This window comes from Ascidiella aspersa, chromosome 9, assembly GCF_963924565.1.
Source record: "Ascidiella aspersa chromosome 9, kaAscAspe10.2, whole genome shotgun sequence".
NCBI lineage: Eukaryota > Metazoa > Chordata > Ascidiacea > Phlebobranchia > Ascidiidae > Ascidiella > Ascidiella aspersa.
Genome location: NC_139455.1, coordinates 4,255,849 through 4,274,550, shown reverse-complemented (window position 1 = coordinate 4,274,550; position 18,702 = coordinate 4,255,849). Strand labels below are relative to the sequence as shown.

The 18,702-nt window shown below is 37.2% G+C and overlaps 1 protein-coding gene across 1 annotated transcript; it reads left to right on the top strand.

Moving 5' to 3' along the window:
* Positions 1–3,074: 3,074 nt before the first annotated feature.
* LOC146131968 (allene oxide synthase-lipoxygenase protein-like) lies at positions 3,075–15,960 on the top strand. The gene is made up of 14 exons (XM_083397165.1): positions 3,075–3,083; positions 3,664–3,856; positions 4,531–4,662; positions 7,077–7,328; positions 8,834–8,915; positions 9,574–9,730; positions 10,553–10,807; positions 11,214–11,406; positions 12,170–12,250; positions 13,014–13,132; positions 13,758–13,880; positions 14,289–14,423; positions 15,023–15,121; positions 15,781–15,960. The coding sequence occupies exons 1-14, from the start codon at positions 3,075–3,077 to the stop codon at positions 15,958–15,960; spliced, it is 2,010 nt and encodes a 669-aa protein (XP_083253291.1).
* Positions 15,961–18,702: the final 2,742 nt, after the last annotated feature.

Genomic DNA, 18,702 nt, shown 5'->3' with positions numbered 1-18,702 from the left:
AGTAATTGCAATTTTCGTGAACAACACTACGAAACTTGAGCAAACAAATTGTTTTACAGGCAAAAATGGTGATAAATTGATTACCTTTATTAAAACATATTTATTGAAAAAACGATATAACCCTGTCGGTTGACACTTTGACTAGTCCAAGTCAAGTCATTTGTCCAAAAGATATCACTTGAGTCAAATTATTTCGGTCAAAAGACTTAAGTCAAGTAATTTAACAACAGTGACTCAAGTGTACTCTCAAATGTAAGTAAAACCAATGACTTGAGTCATTGCAACTGAAATGTAAAACCAAACGGTGGCGATTTTATTATTTTATAGTAAAATGCATTTTTCAGATATGAGATCTATAAAAGATGTTTTGAAATAAGCTTCTTGTATTCAGGGTGCGTTGGGGGTTTGTCCCCTGAAGTGAAGCGTATTTTATCATTATTTATTACTTTGATTTATCTCTTTATCGCAATTTAACTTGCCTACCTCTCTAACTCACCTAGTGGCTAAATTGGACAATATTTTTTGTGATTTGTGTTATAAGACAAAATACTGTACAATTTTTTTAGTGAATTTAGGTTATCTTTGTTATAAAGCTAAGTTGTGATACATACACTTAGATGTGGACTACCATTCAATGTTGCTCAACCGTTTTCCGCGGGCGTTAGTATATCAACAAAGTTTGACGACCCAATTCTCTTCACTACGTTTTGTAAGCGGACTAAACATCCGAAAATAGCATTAACGAATTTATATTATCCATGCCTTCGTTCTGCTTCCGTAATTTTTTCATTTTGGAGGATGATCAGAATTATTTTTAAAGAATGTAAACCAGGCGAAGTAGGCCTATTGCAGTTGCCAACCAAACCAAATTAAAGAGCGACCCAATTTAGCGCCGTGACCCATGGGTTAAGAAACACTAAGGGTGAAAGTAGATTAATTTTCTCACCCGAACGATGAAAAATTTTAGACATGACGTCATAAAGTTACGTCAAACTCTAAAAAAAGTAATCTTAGAAAGCCTGAGCTTATCGTTCGATGTAGGCTACTGCACAAATATGCAACTTAACCGATAGTTCGAACACATTTAAGGAGATGAAGGGATGACTGTTGTAAATAGAACATGACCTGATGGAAAAATATTTTTACTGATGCCACGTAGGCTATACTTTTTTATTTTACCAAAAATCCTTTCTGAACGCCGTTTTGGCAGCCAGTCTTTTACCGGAAAGCCTTTCAGAACCGTTCCAGCTATTTTCACCACTGGATATGCTATGTACCAGGGGTCGGGAACCTATGGAGCCATATATGGCCTTTTTGTGACGCCATATGGCTCTTTTGATGAAAAAATCTTGCTTGTAGATAATCTAAGCTATCATTTCTTAGCATGAACTGAATAAAACTGCACGCGGCCACGGTGCTTTGCTAACTTTGTTTTATCGTTTTTATTACACATAGTAATAGCATTTTCGGCGATTCGCGCGAATCCTGTTACTATTAGTATTTTCGCAACTGTCACCCCGTCCCGTTTATTAATATCTTTACACCCAAAAGGCCCTGTCCTTCCGACGGAATTTTGTAATTAAAGTGGTGCAAACTTAACTAGGCTAATTCTTTTTTTTATGTCCGTTCTTTTAAATGAGAACAAAATAAAGGGCCCTGTTCAAGTTACTAATTTTTTTTCCAACTATAACTAGATGTAACAAAAAATTATATGGCTCTTCTTATAATACAACTAAAAATATTTGGCTTTTGTGGCTCTCTTTGCTAAATAGGTTCCCGACCCCTGCTATACATATATAACACGGATGTTAATCTCATAATACATGCTTTTTCGTATAAATGTATGATAATATCAGTTCGGAACGGACACCCGATGTCAGGCAGTGTAAGCAGTAGGTTTGGTAGCCGTTCGATACTCGGATGATATCGGTGAATACATTTCAGCAATGGTTTTAGATTAAGCATAGCGTTCTCCACTTTAAACGGTAATTTTTTTTTAAATAGGATATTGTGGCGACTCTATGCATGCAGTCTCCCTCCAGCTTAATTACTGGCGTGCAACAGCTCGAGGGTGACCTAATTAATGTCACACTCGAGTTACCACACTGCAGATGACGAAGCTTATACAATTCTCTTTTACTAGCGTACGTTTTCATCGTTGTTACGCGGTACATGCTTTGGCCACTCCTGTGAGCGCCTCATACAAGAATCTTTGCTACAATATACACAATAAAGTCAACTATAAAAAATACTTAGCGCTATAGCGTTAAATTTCTTAATAACCTTAAATAGGTATATGGATTGTTTTGACCACTTATGTTCAGTTAATAACAGCAATGGCGTCAAACAAATCGGTTTGGAATGGCAGTATCGAGCCTAAATTATCGGTATCTGAATAAAGCAAAAATTATCATCACTAGTTCTACGCAAGGTGTGTCATGTCATTACAACACAGCGTCCCAAGGTCACCTATGACCCTTTTTACCTATGCCGGGTAAACGTAAATCAAAATGCAAGAGCTTTATTTGCTGTTCTGGCCTTTGTATGGCCTTAAAGCATGTAGGATTGTAGCTTGTAGGCATATGATAGAAAAATGCAAACTGTCACTATTAGGTAATAGCGTTCTAAAATTATTTCTATTTGCAATCTGACATTATGTCATTCATACTAACTTTATAATCTAACGCAAGATAGGCGTGCCCCACCCACGCCACACCCCTGCTCATTACGAAGAAAATTCGCCCATTTCGATAATAATGTACAAAAAAGGCTTTTTCGAAAAAAACACAAACAACGATTGTATATTAGCACGTTTTTAGCGTTTTTTATCGTAATTTGACGCGTATCCCATACGAATCGAACCATCATACTGACAATATAAGCGCTGGTCGAAAACCAACTGTCATATCTTGGTGAATTATTTGGCTGAGTGAATCACTTAATAGCGATTTAAGAATAGCGGAAAGTTAATCCTCTTTTTTGCCTTTTTAGTGTATTCAAAATTTGTTAGGCATTGCTATAGATTTTAAACTCTGCATCATGGAAAAATATACCCTGACAATAACGGTAAGACAATGTCTGTTGTAAGTATGGTAACAGTTTGTCCTAACACTTAAAATGGGCTTTGGTTTTTATTCGCATGACAAACAAAACTTTAGACAACAAATCTTGAGGGTCCTGGTTGCTTTAAGGGCACCCAAATAGGTTTAACCAAATGTTAAAGAACCGCTGCATATCATGTTTTATATGACTAAACTATTATACCTAAAATGAATTTGCTAAAATTCAAAAAAAAAATTGTTATATACTTAAATTTAAAAATATTTTTTATTTTTAAGCTCGTGAAAACACTACGTTGACTAAATCTTGACAAGCTTTCGCACAACCGTACTTGAAGCAGGTCAAAGTAGAAATGAAGAGTTTTAAACACTCGAAGTAGAAGCACAAGTGCTATTAAAAAACCCAAGCCTAATCTACCAACCGGCACACGCTTGCAAAAACGTCGCATTCTTACAAAAACAAGTGTATCGCAACGTTGTCAAGATTTTAATACGAGTTGTCGTTAAAAAGTGCCACTTTATTTCCAGATTTGCAATTAAAAAAATACGGCTACCAACGAAGTATAATTTCTATGGTACACAAACCTTTTGCTTTCTTTTGCAGACCGGCAAAAGATACCCAAAGGCTGGTACTGACAAAACAGTCCAGGCCAAAATCGTGGGCGAAACCGGCAAAGAAACGTCATGGCACACTCTCGACTACTTTTGGGAAAACGACTTCGAAGCCGGCTCGGTGCGAGCTTACGAAGTCCACCACCGCAAGGAACCGGTTGGAAAACCGCTCGTTTTGAAGCTGCGTAAGTGTTTGCAAACCGTATTACATCACGGCTACTCAGTGTTTTCAGGCTGCGGTCCGTTTAAAATTCATCTATTTATTAGGTTGGAAAGTAGGCCTGTCTTTTTTTGGCGAAGTATTTCTCCTTGTCTGTTTCAGGCACACATTTTTCGATTTATTGTAACACAGATTTGGAATTTTGTTGTGCGTGATTTCTGCATTCGAATGGAAGAAAGAAAAATTAGAATTTTTTTATAAAACACTTCATGAATCTTGACGCCAGTTCAGCAAACCCTGGTATACATGAACAACCGATTCCTTTTTATCTATAAAAATCGATCGGTCCTTAGTTTGCCCAATTTAGTACATGTAATAATTTTTTGGTATCATTATGAAAAAATCTTTACCACCATAGTTTCGCCCATTAATATTTTGATAGGCCTACATTTACCTCTTATAATGGAAATTACTGCGCTGTGTCGCAAATCCTGGCTGAAATTCCCAGATCAATTCGGTACCGGATTAGCACCGAGTAACGAAACTACCACTTGGTATAAGGTATTGATCTCAATTTAATAGTATCCGACATCCCCATGCGTCAGCATTGTAAATTTTGCTGTGCACCCTATTCGCGTTACCCAATATAATCTATGGCTGGACCAAAGCTTTATCAGTTTTATTTTTTGTTTTCTCCAGGTCTTACAGGCTTCAGCTTCGACCAGGAATGGTTGTGCGATCTTGTGGTGGTCGAATACCAGGATATCAAGTACACTTTCCCGGTCTACAGGTGGCTGAACGATGGCGTAGTATCGGTTGCACCAGGAGAAGGTAAATGCTTTGTTTGCACAGTTTGAAAAACGGGGACAAGCATTTATGGTCCTGGGACGTAAATTCTGTTTGTTTTTACATAATAGGTGTTTGTATTTTGCTATAGCATATGCATTAACGATGATTGTAGTTTTTGCCGGAGTCGGACTCGGGACTCGGAGCTCCAGTAAGACAACGTACAACTACCCGAGTACCGAGTCCGACATGCACATGCGCAGTACCAAATTTAGAAACTGATATGACCGAATAGCATATTGTGGGTTTCGAACCTGTAATGTAGGGCAAATAATTCCAAGCGTATAAGCACCACGTTCTAAAAGTTGACTGGGACCGGGAGGCCTAATGCAGTGAACTCAACCATACACTTTTCAAAGTTACATATAAACGTGACGTAAAATAAGTGACTTTTCGTTTAGGTTAAAAAAGGGTTTATTTTAGAAAAGCACACCACAACGTTTTTACCGAATAGCGCGAAAGCGGAAAAACGCTTTTGTATCGCTAAGGTTGCCAGAACTGGAAGTAGTCTAAATATTTATCGAAAATCTATGCACTAAAGCAGTGGTTCTCAAAATTTTGTTAAAAAATTACGCAACGGTTCCCCAGCAATTTTTTAATTGCTCACGGTCCTTAAAAATATACACAAATAAACTCAAAATAACACGTTGTTTTTAATTGTATCAATGGGACGGGTGCACTTGCTTTTTTGCTATCAGTTATGTTAACCTCTAATTAACGAATCACTTTACTTGAGCCAACAATCACGAACAGTTTTAAAACCGTGACCGTACAGCCCACAGTGGCAGCGCAGCAAGCTGTGAAAACATAATTGTCATTAGCACAACGTAACACTAGACGTCACAATGCGCAATTTAACTTAAGCGTGCAATACCTAATCAGCTTGGTTTGGAAAAGTAAGTTGCCTGGAAATTTTATTGCACAAAAAATTATCTTCTTTAGAAGAGTCGTGTTGATTTTTTTGTTAGGTGCTTCGCGGTCCCAGAAATTGTCTCGCGGACCCCAGTTTGAGAACAACTGCACTAAAGTTTGTAAGATAAATGTTTATTTGTTGCTACACTGCGAACGCAGTTGCAAAGGATTAACGAAGAACCACAAAATGGTTATTGAGTCAGTTGACCCTGAATAGCTATCTGTTATAGCAGGGTTTTTTAACCAGGGGTGCTCTCACCCCCAAGGGTGCAAGAACTGTTTCAAGGGGTTGCGGGGATGCTGAATTAGATACATAACATTTATTACTATAATAATTTCTTTGCTCAGTTAAATTCAAAACTAACTCACACTTTGGTATTGTGCTATTGTGTTATCAGTTAGTTGTATAAAAATAAAATTATAATGGTTTTGTTATTTAAGTAATTCTAGGAGGGGGTGCGAGAATAGGTTGGCGATTTAAAAGGGGTGCGAGAACTGGTTAGTAAATTCAAAGGGTTGTAGCGAGGAAAAAGGTTAAGAATCACTGTTTATAGTTATCTGTTTTTCGCGTCTGTGTTTTGTTTAGCGTCGAAACCACCAAAAATGTTTTCACAACAGCAATGACAGCGCAGAGCGGAAGTGACTGTCCTCGAAAAAAACAAACACTTCGCGATTTACGTGCGACGCGCAAAATTTCGTCACTGCTATACGTGGATTTTTTATCTAATTATCGATAAAAAGGCTGTGTATATAGGTCAGGGGTACTTAAACTGGGGTCCATTAACTACTTGGGGGTCCGTGAACTAGATTTAGGGGGTCCATGAAGGCCCACTTAAAGTATTACTATAAATTTAAGAAGTAATGCGTTTTTTAAATAAAAGAGATTAATTAAAAATAAAACGTTTAGCACTGAATGCATTTAGACTCCTCCTAACTCTTAAATCATTCGGCATATTTCTGAAAGTCATTTTATAATTTGACGTAAATTTATGAAGAAAATCAGCATATTTATGAAGTCTGTATGTACTGTGACCTTAATTTCTGACGTAATTTTAGAAAATTTATTGCCTACTGTGGTCCACGCGAAGCAAAAAATAAATTTAGGGGTCCGCGGTAAAAAAAGTTTAAGAACCCTTGATTTAAGCTTTGCTTAAGAAAGAAGTCATTTAATCGGTTATATGTAATTAAAAGATTATTTAACTGTAATAATTGGTATTGTAAAGAGTCTATTAGGCCCACAATCTAAGTCTACCGTTTCTTCACAGTTACAGCCAATAAAGAAATATGCACAAATGCAAACGTTCAAACAAACTCAACTTTCAGACGATTAGCGTATCTAAATTGCTTTAAAACAATAAATAAAAGGGTAAACTATCTTGTGCTTTTTACTGAAGAGGAATTAATAGTAATTGGGATTGTAAGGGAGGAATTCGAAAAGAACTTTGAGAACCACTGCCCTAAACCATACATTCACTGATGCTTGACAGGTGCCTTGCCACAAAACGTCACTCAAGAAGTTGTGAGGAAGCTCAGATCGGATGAGATCGCCGCCAACAAGGAGGTTTTTAAGTGGAATCCAAAGCCGACTTCGGAAGCTGATCCTGGGTGGGAAATCAACCGTTACCTTGACGACAACGTCCCATTGCCGCTGGTTTACGAGAATACCCTCGGACAGGACGGAAGGACATCTGACAGCGTTTTCAGCATCGCTCTAAACACGGCCGCCGTTCTGTTTACAGGTATCAATAGAGATAATTGGTTTGCTGTTATAATGTAGAACAGTGTTTCTCAGCATCAATCGTAAAATTTATCTTCCGGCCAAATTTTATTAAAGTGCCAACGTTTCGACCAGCTGTTCGGGCAATCTTTATCATGGCAATACAATTTCCGAAACGGTCCCCCAAATTTCTCCAGCGGTTTCCCAAATTTTTTGACTTGCAACTTTTTGGTATTTAAATGAAACACTTGCGGTCTCCTAAAACTATACTTAGCGGTTACCCAAATCAAACCTTAAAAAAAAACTGTCAACCTGTGACTCCAAGTGCTGATTTGAATATATCACCTTGATGAAGCATACATGTTGTTGTCGATACTTATATAGCAATTGACTAGTTTTCGCCGGAAAGATAGTCAAATACTGTCACCCTCAATGTAACTGCTGAGAAGCTAATTACGGCAATCACAGTATTTACCAGGCCAAGAATGATTTTACAATTGAAACAATGTCTGCATGGCAGCAACAGCATATTCATGTTTCCAAAACTATGGGTAAAAGTTGCTATTGGCCGTTTGATTTGTCTGGGTGATTGATCGAAATAGTTTACAAGGTTAGGTTTGTTGAGATTGTTTCTGAGCAAGATTTCTCCAACATCTGAGAAAATTGCAGAAGAAAAACGAAGGCATGGCTTATGTTAATTAAATTCGAACTTCTTTATGCTGTTGTGTTATGTTTGTTCGCTTACAAAAGTTGAAACTAATTGATTGGTCATATCGTCGCTGTTATACTTACGCTTAAGATTTGGGTAGCCGAAAAAAGCTTGAGGAACAGTAATGGTTCGTCAAATGTAGATCTGCATGTTTGTAAACGTTTAGACCTATTTTGTGAAAAATACTCTTGACATGATCAAAGTCACTCATAAAATAGAATTGCCTTTGTAACTTCTACAAACGCCAGGTTCACTATAGGTTGAAAGTTTCCATTTTTGTGGAAATGACTGGAATTTTAAATTCTCGATTTTTTTACGTGGGTCACGTATGTCTGACAGAAATTACCGCTGCGAATCAGCAATTTGTTTTTGCTAAATAATCCATTTGCTTACGCCTAGCGACGCGGGCAAAAAACTTCCATCACGTTTTTTAAATAATAAACCATCAAGATTTTATTGATTTCTTCTTTTGAAAGCATTATTCGCTTGTGATAACAAGTGTGTGTGTATGTGTGTGTGTGTATGTGTGTGTGTGTGTGTGTGTGTGTGTGTGTGTGTGTGTGTGTGTGTGTGTGTGTGTGTGTGTGTGTGTGTGTGTGTGTGTGTGTGTGTGTGTATGTGTGTGTGAGTGTGTGTGTGTGTGTGTGTGTGTGTGTGTGTGTGTGTGTGTGTGTGTGTGTGTGTGTGTGTGTGTGTGTGTGTGTGTGTGTGTGTGTGTGTGTGTGTGTGTGTTAGGTTAACTACCTTCTATACTTTCATTACCATTTCAAACGACAAAAATGTGTCTATTGTACTGAATGTTTCTTGTTTATTTTTAGGTTTTTGTCCGCTCGACGAATTGGAAGATTACGAAAAACTTTACGAAGGTTCCGGGATTGAAAATCCGCCATTTATATCAAGGTAAATGGTTCAAATTTTTTATTTTTTACTTTCTGTATATTTTGTTGATAAAAAGTGGCTTTACTTGACCGTGGCTTGTAATGCCAACTGTCTTGCACTGGGACTCGACTTGACATTTGTTGAAACGAATTAACAGTTATTTTTTTAAGTTATTTAAAAATCGACCAGACTTGGATTTGTTTTGTGTCATTTAATAATGACTTTACAACACTACCAACAGATAGCCGCCTGCTGCAGGCCAAGCTAAAATGATAGCAGATTATAACAAAGTATAACAGAACAGGTGACTCGCGAAGTAGCCTAGTTCCTCAACAGGGTAGGCTACTGTAGTGTAGAACTAATTTGAAATATTTTGTAATATATTGTCAAAACTAAACTATTTAGATCAACCAAAAAAGGTAATTGTTTTTTGTCCCACTAGTTTAACCAAATCCTAGTTGTGTGCCTAGTACTTCGTTTATTTTAAAAGTTGCTTAATTTTTTCTGATTTATTTTTTTATTTATTTTTTTTGGGGTCTCTGCAAATTCCAAACTATTTAATGGGCCCGTATTAAGGAAACGTTCATTCACCCTTTGTCAAAGAAGTTACAAATAGCCAACCATTACAAGAAAAGTTATTCACTGTCAACTTTCTTGTTATACCAAACCAAAACAACAGATGGAAAACGGATGAAGAGTTTGGGAGACAGGTTCTCACGGGGATTTCCCCTCTTGCGATGGAGCGTTGCAAGTCGATTCCAAGCTACTTCAACGTCACAAACTCAACTGTGAGCGCACAATTGGGAGCAGGGAAAACTTTGGAAGGCGAGATTGAGGTTTGGATCTGCTTTTATTGTTTTACCTAATTCTAAACGGTACGGTTGGATGGTGGTTAGGAATTTCGAAGTACCGTTTACTAAAACATACTTGATTTTTGCCCTCAACCGACATATGGCGATTTTTTACGAGTGTTGAAATCACTTAAGTCACATTTTTTGGTTTCAACAAAACGTCTTGGCTATTACTAGAGTCTTGTATTGGACAAGTTTTTCTAAAGAACTTTTTTTCGCCTCGCACCGAGACAAGACTTGCTATAGGCTGAATATGACACAACTTGGTTTTATGTCCCTTCACAATTCCTTGTTTAAAGGATTAAACGAATATATATTATTTTTTACCTTTATTTTTTTCATAACGTTGATTTTAGGGGTAAATAATTTTCTTACCGTAACAATGAGTTTTTTACCGAAGCTCATGGAAATATTAACAGATGACATGACAAAATTACGTCATAACATGACGTCTGAAACAAGTAACCTTGGGAAGCCTAAGGTTTCGCTCGACGAAATACACAGATATGCAACTGAAACCTAGTTTATATTAATTTCTGAATAAAAAGGAATACTTTTTACCGAAACTAGGTAAAAAAAAGTTATTTTACCGAAACGGTCCGAGATGGCTTTCTTTGACCGTCGTTTTGAATTCACGAATCCCCATGTTGTTCCCTTAATTAAAAAGTTAAGCAACTGAAGTCAGTTCACGCCAGATTTCTGCTTTCATTAATTTAGATTATGTGCTCCCCAATGTTTTTTTACGTTTATGAAACGTATTTAAGAATCAAGACAAATGACACTTTATTGTATTTCTAATGGTTTCAGGCTGGAAAGGTATTCATCGCTGATTACTCGTGGGCCAAAGACATCCCCAGAAACGTTAATGGCACCACTAGGAAGCCGTTTTACTCGGCCAACTGCATCGGTCTCTTCCACGCTTCCGAGTCGGGCGAGTTCCTTCCACTCGCCATCCAACTCGTACCGAACGAGTCGGACTCGCTCTTCACGCCCGCCGACTCCGAGTACGACTGGCTGCTGGCCAAGATGTACTTTCGCTGCGCGGCAGCCTCTTCTCATGAGGTTTGTGCAAAAAAAGTTTAGCAAAGTAAAACTGCTAAAATATTATTTTCTGTTTTTCTAAATTGATTCCTATAGTAGGAGACAGTACTTGCTTTTTTATTGAAGGCTTCTTCAACGTACTCTGGTATATTCAGAATCTAAATCGTTGTTTCTCAACTGGGTATAGACCAAAAACAGTCAAAGAGTGTCTACATTATTTTCTGATGAAATAATACATTTTTAGCCGAGCAGCAGTAGGTTTAATGTTGTTAAACCTACTGCTGCTCGGCTAATTAATTAGGGAAATAATTGCAGAACCACTGATCCATATACTGATTTTCTGAATAGGAATGGTGGTCAACGAACGAAACAACTTAACACGTTCTAATCTATATATGTACTCTGGCTCCACATATTTTCTCCACAGTGGTACTACCATTGGATGATGACGCACGCTATGTCCGAAACCTTTTCAGTGGCCACATTCCGTAACTTGCCGCATTGCCATCCGCTCTACAAGCTTCTAAGACCTCACCTTAAGTTTGTGTGCAACATCAACCGGCTAGCTAGGAGTGCACTTTTGCCTCCTGATTCAGCTGCTGGAAAATCAGTTGCTCTGAGTAAGGACTTGTGTGTTTTTATTCCTATATTGAAATTCGCTTTGTAGCTAGTTAAGGATCATTGGCGACAGAATAGGAGATATGGTTGAGCTAACTGGTACATCTTTTCATTGTATTATTATTATAGGGAGATCATTTTTTGACTTATCTTTTTTCGGTGGTGATTAGCAATTATTCCATTTCCTATTTCAATAATATGCTCTAGAGATTTGCTAATTTTTTTTGCAATTCTTTTCCTCTTATATTTTAACTTAAGTGTTTGCTCGACAATTTTTATAAAAAAAACAGCGCCTTATTTTTCTTTGGCATTTTTAAAGTCGTTTGTCTTTTTGATATGCTAAAAATATCATTTAAAATATTAACAAAGTTAAAAAGCATTTTCAAAAGTTTTAAATAAAACCGAAAAATAAATGATTTACGCTACACCGATCATCGGCATAACATCAATAGATGTGGCCAAGATACCAATGTAGTACAAAATGCGTTGTCTAAATCAATGTATTCTTAATAGGTCAAATTTTTTTTTTCAAAAGATACTCGCCCTAAATATTACAAATGAAAATATTTATAATTACACGAATATACTATTTTCGGCTTTCGTTAAGTAAACTACTGCTATAGGATTTATGTTTAACGTCTGGAAATATCTACAAAGTTGAAAGATAGTTTCTTGCTTATATAGTCCACCCATTTTGTGGTTAACACAACGTACAGGAAGATGTTATGAATTAACTGTTTTTTTACAAGTGTATTTATTTTTCAGACGCCATGGATACAATTCGTTATTACTTTAAGACTTTTAAACTGTCAGACCTCGACATTCCAAATCGCATCGCCTCACAAGGTAAGAACGTTTGTCAACTGGGAACAATAAAGACTTCATATCAGTGGCTCTTAACCTTTCAACACTTGCCAAAAAAATACGAAAATCCGTTAACGAACCACTTACCAGAAATTTGAAAGCAAGATTCTTCCCTAAAACGACTAGGCCAGTGGTTCTCAACCTTTTTTCTTTCGTGGCCCAATAAATTTTTATGAAGAAAAAAAATGCAAAATAGGTTTAGAACAAAACACAGCGGAACATATTTAAAAACAGATTATTTATTCAACCGTGCATTAGTGAGAAACAACAATAAATTTACATTCCTTTTTTATTCCTCCCCAAGCCATTTTTATCCCAAGCGTAATTAAATACAGTGACACAAATGAAACCAAATCTATCTTTTTTAAATTGGTCTGTGGCCCACCTTAAATGTTCTTATGGCCCACCAATGAGCCATGGCCCACTGGTTGAGAACCGCTGAACTAGGGCAAGCCATTAAGAAAAAAACAAAGTTGTGTCGTTGTAACTTCGTCATTAATTTGAACGTTTTTTAACATATTTTGTGCTGAAACCCTCTCCCAAACGGGCTTAACATACTGAAACAGATGACAAAATTGATGCCCGAAAGAAATTTGCATTTACGAAGTAAACGTTAATGAAAAATATAATTTTGAACTGCATAAAAGAGATAAAAAGTTTGGCGGAATGGCAAAATTTATCGCGGACTAGCGGTTAACAACCACTGCTTTATAATATCACTCCATAATGCCTGAAATACATTCAGGATTGGAATCGAAGAATATTCTCCCCAACTTCCAATACAGAGATGACGCCATGGAAGTTTGGGCCGCTCTCAACTCTTACGTCACCGGCGTTGTGGAGTACTTTTACAAGGCCGACTCGGTACGAAACAAAAAATATATTGTTGTCACCACACAACGATATTTTTGTTTTGTCTTAACCATAAAAATAAAGGACTCTCTTGGCGTTGGTTGCATTACCAACATTGCTTTACAAATTTAAGGAGTTAACACCCAGACCCAACGTTCGCAAATTGTTTTTTCTTACAACCTGGAATTTGTAATGATATGTATTTAAGGTTTATTGATGCAAACATACCAATACAAACACTCCACCTTGTTTGGTAACTTATTTTTTTTATTTCAACCAATATTTCGCTTTAACTGGGTAATAAACGACATTCTTTTCAAATAATAAGAAGGCCTTTGGAGCATAATGGTTGGATACAGAAAGTAAGTATCATTTTTACAGTTCAAATAGCGATGTTGAAAATGAATAAAGAGTCACTCGAAACGTTTAAAAGGAAACCTACTTTTGAATATGAAGACCGTTTTATGAAAAGAAGATAACCGATACAGTGAATGATCAGACAAAAAATGTCGACTTAGTCACCTGAATCTGTAATAAACATTGATGTTTGTTATCTTATGTTTTTGCTTATCTTTTGTTTTAAGTCACTGTTTTTCAAAAAAATAGGATAAATTTATTGGTAATGTTGGTAATGCAGAATGTAATCGGGGACTTTGAGCTACAAGCTTGGGTTTCTGATCTGGCGAATGAAGGTTTCGGCCATAATGAGGATGGAAACACTAAGGGAATGCCCGAAAGCATTACCACCAGGAGTGAACTAGTAAGTGATGCCAAAATAAGGCTGACATTTAACGATTTTTTTCTACTGTTTCTGTGATACTCAAGGTTAAAACTAGAATAATTTTTCCAGGGGAATGCCCGAACCATTACCACCAGTAATGAGTTCGTAAGAAATGCGAAAATATTGCTGATATTTAACAATTTTTTCTGCTTTTGTTTCTTTTGCACCCGGATTGAAAGTAGAATCATTTTCATTTCGGTACGATCAAAGACTTTCCTACCGAAACGCTAAAATTATTTAGAGGTCACAAAGTGACGTCATAACTGGGCGTGTAATGTTGAGGGTTATCGTTTAAAATATACAACAGCAATTTTAGTTTAAATACATGGAGATGGCAGAATGGCTGGTTAAGCAAAGTATAATAATTTTGTACTGCGTTTATTCTAGATTCGAATTTGCAACATTATAATCTTCGCAAGCTCGGCGCAACACGCGGCGGTCAACTTCGGTCAAATGGAGACTTATCAGTTCGTCCCCAACGCTCCGACTGCCATGCGAATGCCACCGCACAAGAGAGGGGAGGTGTGTGTCTTATTTTTGCTTTGTGTGTGTGTTTGTGTGTGTGCGTGTGTGCGTGTGTGCGTGTGTGCGTGTGTGCGTGTGTGCGTGTGTGCGTGTGTGCGTGTGTGCGTGTGTGCGTGTGTGCGTGTGTGCGTGTGTGCGTGTGTGCGTGTGTGCGTGTGTGCGTGTGTGCGTGTGTTCGTGTGTGCGTGTGTGCGTGTGTGCGTGTACGTGCATGCTTGTGTGGCGGGCGCGTGTGTGTGTTTGTGTGTTTTGTAGTTTGCTGCAATTCAACGTTTTATGAGACAAAACGAAAGGTGCCCTTTGACGAACGCTAAAGTCTACATGAAAGTCTAAATATCAGTTGTTAAACCCTTCGTAAGGGTCGTAAGTTGGCCTAAATCATTTTTTTAAGTGTTAAAATTCTACAGATTGTGTTTACTAGCTTTCGATATGCAAATTTATTTATCACTGTAAAACTTAAGGGGCATAACAGTGTTTGTAAATTCAAAAGGCCTCGCAGGGTTAAATAGTTGCGGACGCCCTGCTTAAGGTGTAAAAATCGTATTATCAACTGTTTTTGAAAAAAATCCGGTTTCTTTCATTTTTTTGTATTTTAGGCTGATTTGAAACGTGTCTTGGATTCTTTACCGGACCGAGAAACGGGGTATTTTATGCTGACCATGGCCTACGCCCTTTCGGAATACTCCAAAGACGAGGTAAGTGGGCTTATCCAAGAGCAATCCCAATTAATGATAAGTTTGTAATATTGGTTGTGTATTCGTTTTAAGTGTTGCTCCTTTGACGCCTAGAACGTACATCAAGGCTATAAGTCGGTTATTAAATTCAATGTTTAACAAAATAAGAAATGATAGGCACGTAGCGATGGTGATTTACAGCTTGGACAGTTGTGATAATATACCCAAACAATAAAAAAAAAAATTGTAAGTAATAAATCCTTATTTGGATGCCAAACCATGTCTGAAATGTTAATTTTGGTATCGGGTCGGCACCGATATTATAACAGTATTAACAGATAATGTCTCCTGGAAGACTTACCGAAATCAGTCAGCTAATCAGAATTTTTGGTGTAGCGCTAGAAAAACACTAATGGTAACAAACGAGTTTTATCCACTGGCACAATTAATTATACGAAATGAAAATGGTTACATAATATTTTGGAGCATAATGGTTGAAGGATGTGGTAAGACGTGATAAGAATATCAAAGTTGAAACAGGACGTAGTAAGTATAGGTAAGATTTCCAACATCTGAATATGAATAAAGAGTTATTCGAAACGTTTAAAATGATACCTACTCCTGTATGGACTTTAATATTCTTATTGCGGGTTAAAGAATGCCTTTTTTGTTTGACCAAGGTGTTTCTGGGCGACGTCTACGAGCAACAGTTCGTTACGGATGAAGTGAAAACGATGCAAAACGACTTTAAGAAGACGTTGGATCAGCTCAACGCCAAGTTTTCAGCTCGTAATGCAGAGGGCGACAACCCGTACTGGTATCTGCTCCCCAGCAAAATTCCCATCAACATTAACATTTAAATCCACCGAGGCTTTAAGATACAGAATTCAGGATTAAGTTTTACGCTTATTCATATTCAAGATAGGCTACATGCTTCACACATATTCGGTACATGTTGGATTGCATTGGTTGGGACTGATTGTACCTTTTACCTTTCGCTTGTTGTAGTGCACTTTTATATTTTACCATGAAAACTGGACTTTACCGCTGCATATATACAGTTCTGTTATGTTTTTCTGCTTTGCGCATAATCTGATGTTTCTTTCTATGCAATTAAACTTATTTTACAATGAACCAGAGAGATTTGTCCAAACTTTGCTGACGCGATTAAATAATTAGAGCCGGTTCAACCGAAGTTTAACTTTTGTTTTTGCGTTTAAACGTATTAGACAGACAAGTAGAACAACAAAAATAAAGTAGTGTTGACCGCAGTATTGTGAAACAAAAAAGTCATTTTGAACTGACGTAAGTCCAAGTCGAGTCTTTAGACAAATATATCAAGTAAAATCCCAGTCCAATTTATTAGTTGCCCAAGTCAAGTCCCAGTCAAGTCATAATTAGAACATAAGTATTATCATTTCCTACTTCCATCGTATTGATTGTAGAGGAAAAAACATCGTTTGCATCCGCGCAAGTTGAAAGTCGCTTTCTTTAAAGCCGCGGCACAATTCACCGAAAATCGACGCAGCTTCGGGAAAAAACACAACTAAACAAAACGTTCCGCTACGAACGCAGCGCGCCTTCCGACACGAATGCGCTTCGGATAGGAAATCTGACGCGTATGGTGTCGCAATCTAAGCGTTCGCATCGGAAATGTGTCAAACCTGTGCCGGCCGTGTCATGCCGCTCGCTGCTGTTATTGTTTACGAAGTTGGACGATAACTGTAGGCGAAGAGCGTCGCTGCTGTGATTTTGCCGCTGCTGCTGCTGCTGCTGGTCCCGGCACTGCGCGTTGTACTTGTCCGTCGCTCGTTTTTTCGCGGATAGATATTTTGCCGGGAAGTCGGTGCGCAGAAATCCGCAGGCGTAATTGATTGAAAGTCATTGCGTATAAAAGGTCGGGTGGTTTTTTTATCGTCAGTTATTGTCCGGTAAAGCGCCTTATTTAAGGTTTTAGGCAGGTTGTTGAAACAGCACCATTACAACAGTTATTTTTTGTGGCCTTTAGTTAAAACAAAAAAATGCAGCGAACTTTAAAGTTAGATATTATCTACAGCTGAGACTTTCTCGACTTGCTGATTTTTTATTTTTTTCTGGAAAATATTTTCAATAAATAGTTTTTCAGAATAGGTAAAAAAATGTTTTAAATTTCACCTGGGATACAACTGGACTTTTGTGTTTGGATATTCAGAGAATATTGTGCTGATGTGTGTAAAATGCACAAAATAACATGGCATTTTCTTGAACGCTAAAATTTGTAAAAAAATTATTAGAAACCAAACTGGTCCGTTTTCAGTACGTTTAGGTTAATACGCAGGTAATTAGGTTTGAATTTCTCACCAATATTAATGTATTTGATTTTAATTATGAAACTGTGTTTATATAATGTATTATATGCTGCGCCTGATTTCAGTAAAAACCTTGCAAGAGTTTAGGCAAAATAATTGTCACTTCACGATTTTGGTCCATAAACACAACACAAACACACCGTTAGTGTTCTTGCGTCTTGCCACGATTTTACAGAAAACGCTTTCGAGGCTCTGAAGATTTAATGTTGTGGTTAAAAAGTTATGCACAGCAACAACTAATGTTGCAAGTCCAGCGGGAGTGGTCCTAAAAAGCAATAAGTGATCGTGTGACCCGACAAATAAAAAACGATGCATTTGGAAAACAAATCTATAGTAAATGTATATCGTCGTAGTACATTTATGGGATAGATGTTTGGCTGTTTGAACAATAGGACACAGGAGCAACATGACGCAACGTATGGGCTAATCGCGCTATAGGCTTTACCAGGAAAACGACTGATTATATTAAAGTTAAGTAGAAACTTGACTTGTTTTTTTGCGACCAATAAAATGTAAATCAATGGTGTGCGACTTACTAGGCAACATAATCGCTTTAAAAGTTATAATTCTATAATTAAATTCATTAAAATTGATATAGGCATCAAGACAGTGTCAGCTAAACTGCAACATACGCATTGATAACTTGTACTGAAAATGGGAAACGTTTAAGCGCCTTAGACGAAATATTCTATAGTCAAATGTTATAGCTTAATTAAATCAGAGCAATCTAAACTCTGTATAATAAATATGCTGTTGCTACCAGGCATAGTATATTTAAAACAGGTTCCTCTGGCAAGAGGAACCTGTTCTAAACTCTGTATACTTCTAATACAGGGGTTCTTAAACTTTTTTCACCGCGGACCCCCAAAATTTGTTTTGGCTTCACGTGGACCACGGTATGCAGGAAATTTAATAAAAATGACGTCATGAATTGACGTCACAATACAAATAGACTGTAGAAATCCGCAGTTTTAGGTCCACAAAATGTGAAAAGGAAAATAGAAACGAGACATTCAGTGCAAAAATGTTTTATTTTTAATTAAACTCTTTCTCTAGAAAAATTAAATACTTCCTAAATATATACCAATATTTCAATTTGGCCTTCGCGGACGCCCTAAAACTAGTTCCCTAAGGGGTCCATGGACCCCATTTTAAGAACCCCTGTTCTAATATAATTTACCCCGTGAAATCGCGAAATGAAGTTAAAAAACAAAATTTACCAACGGCATAATAAAGTTCTGTCGGGCGTGCTTG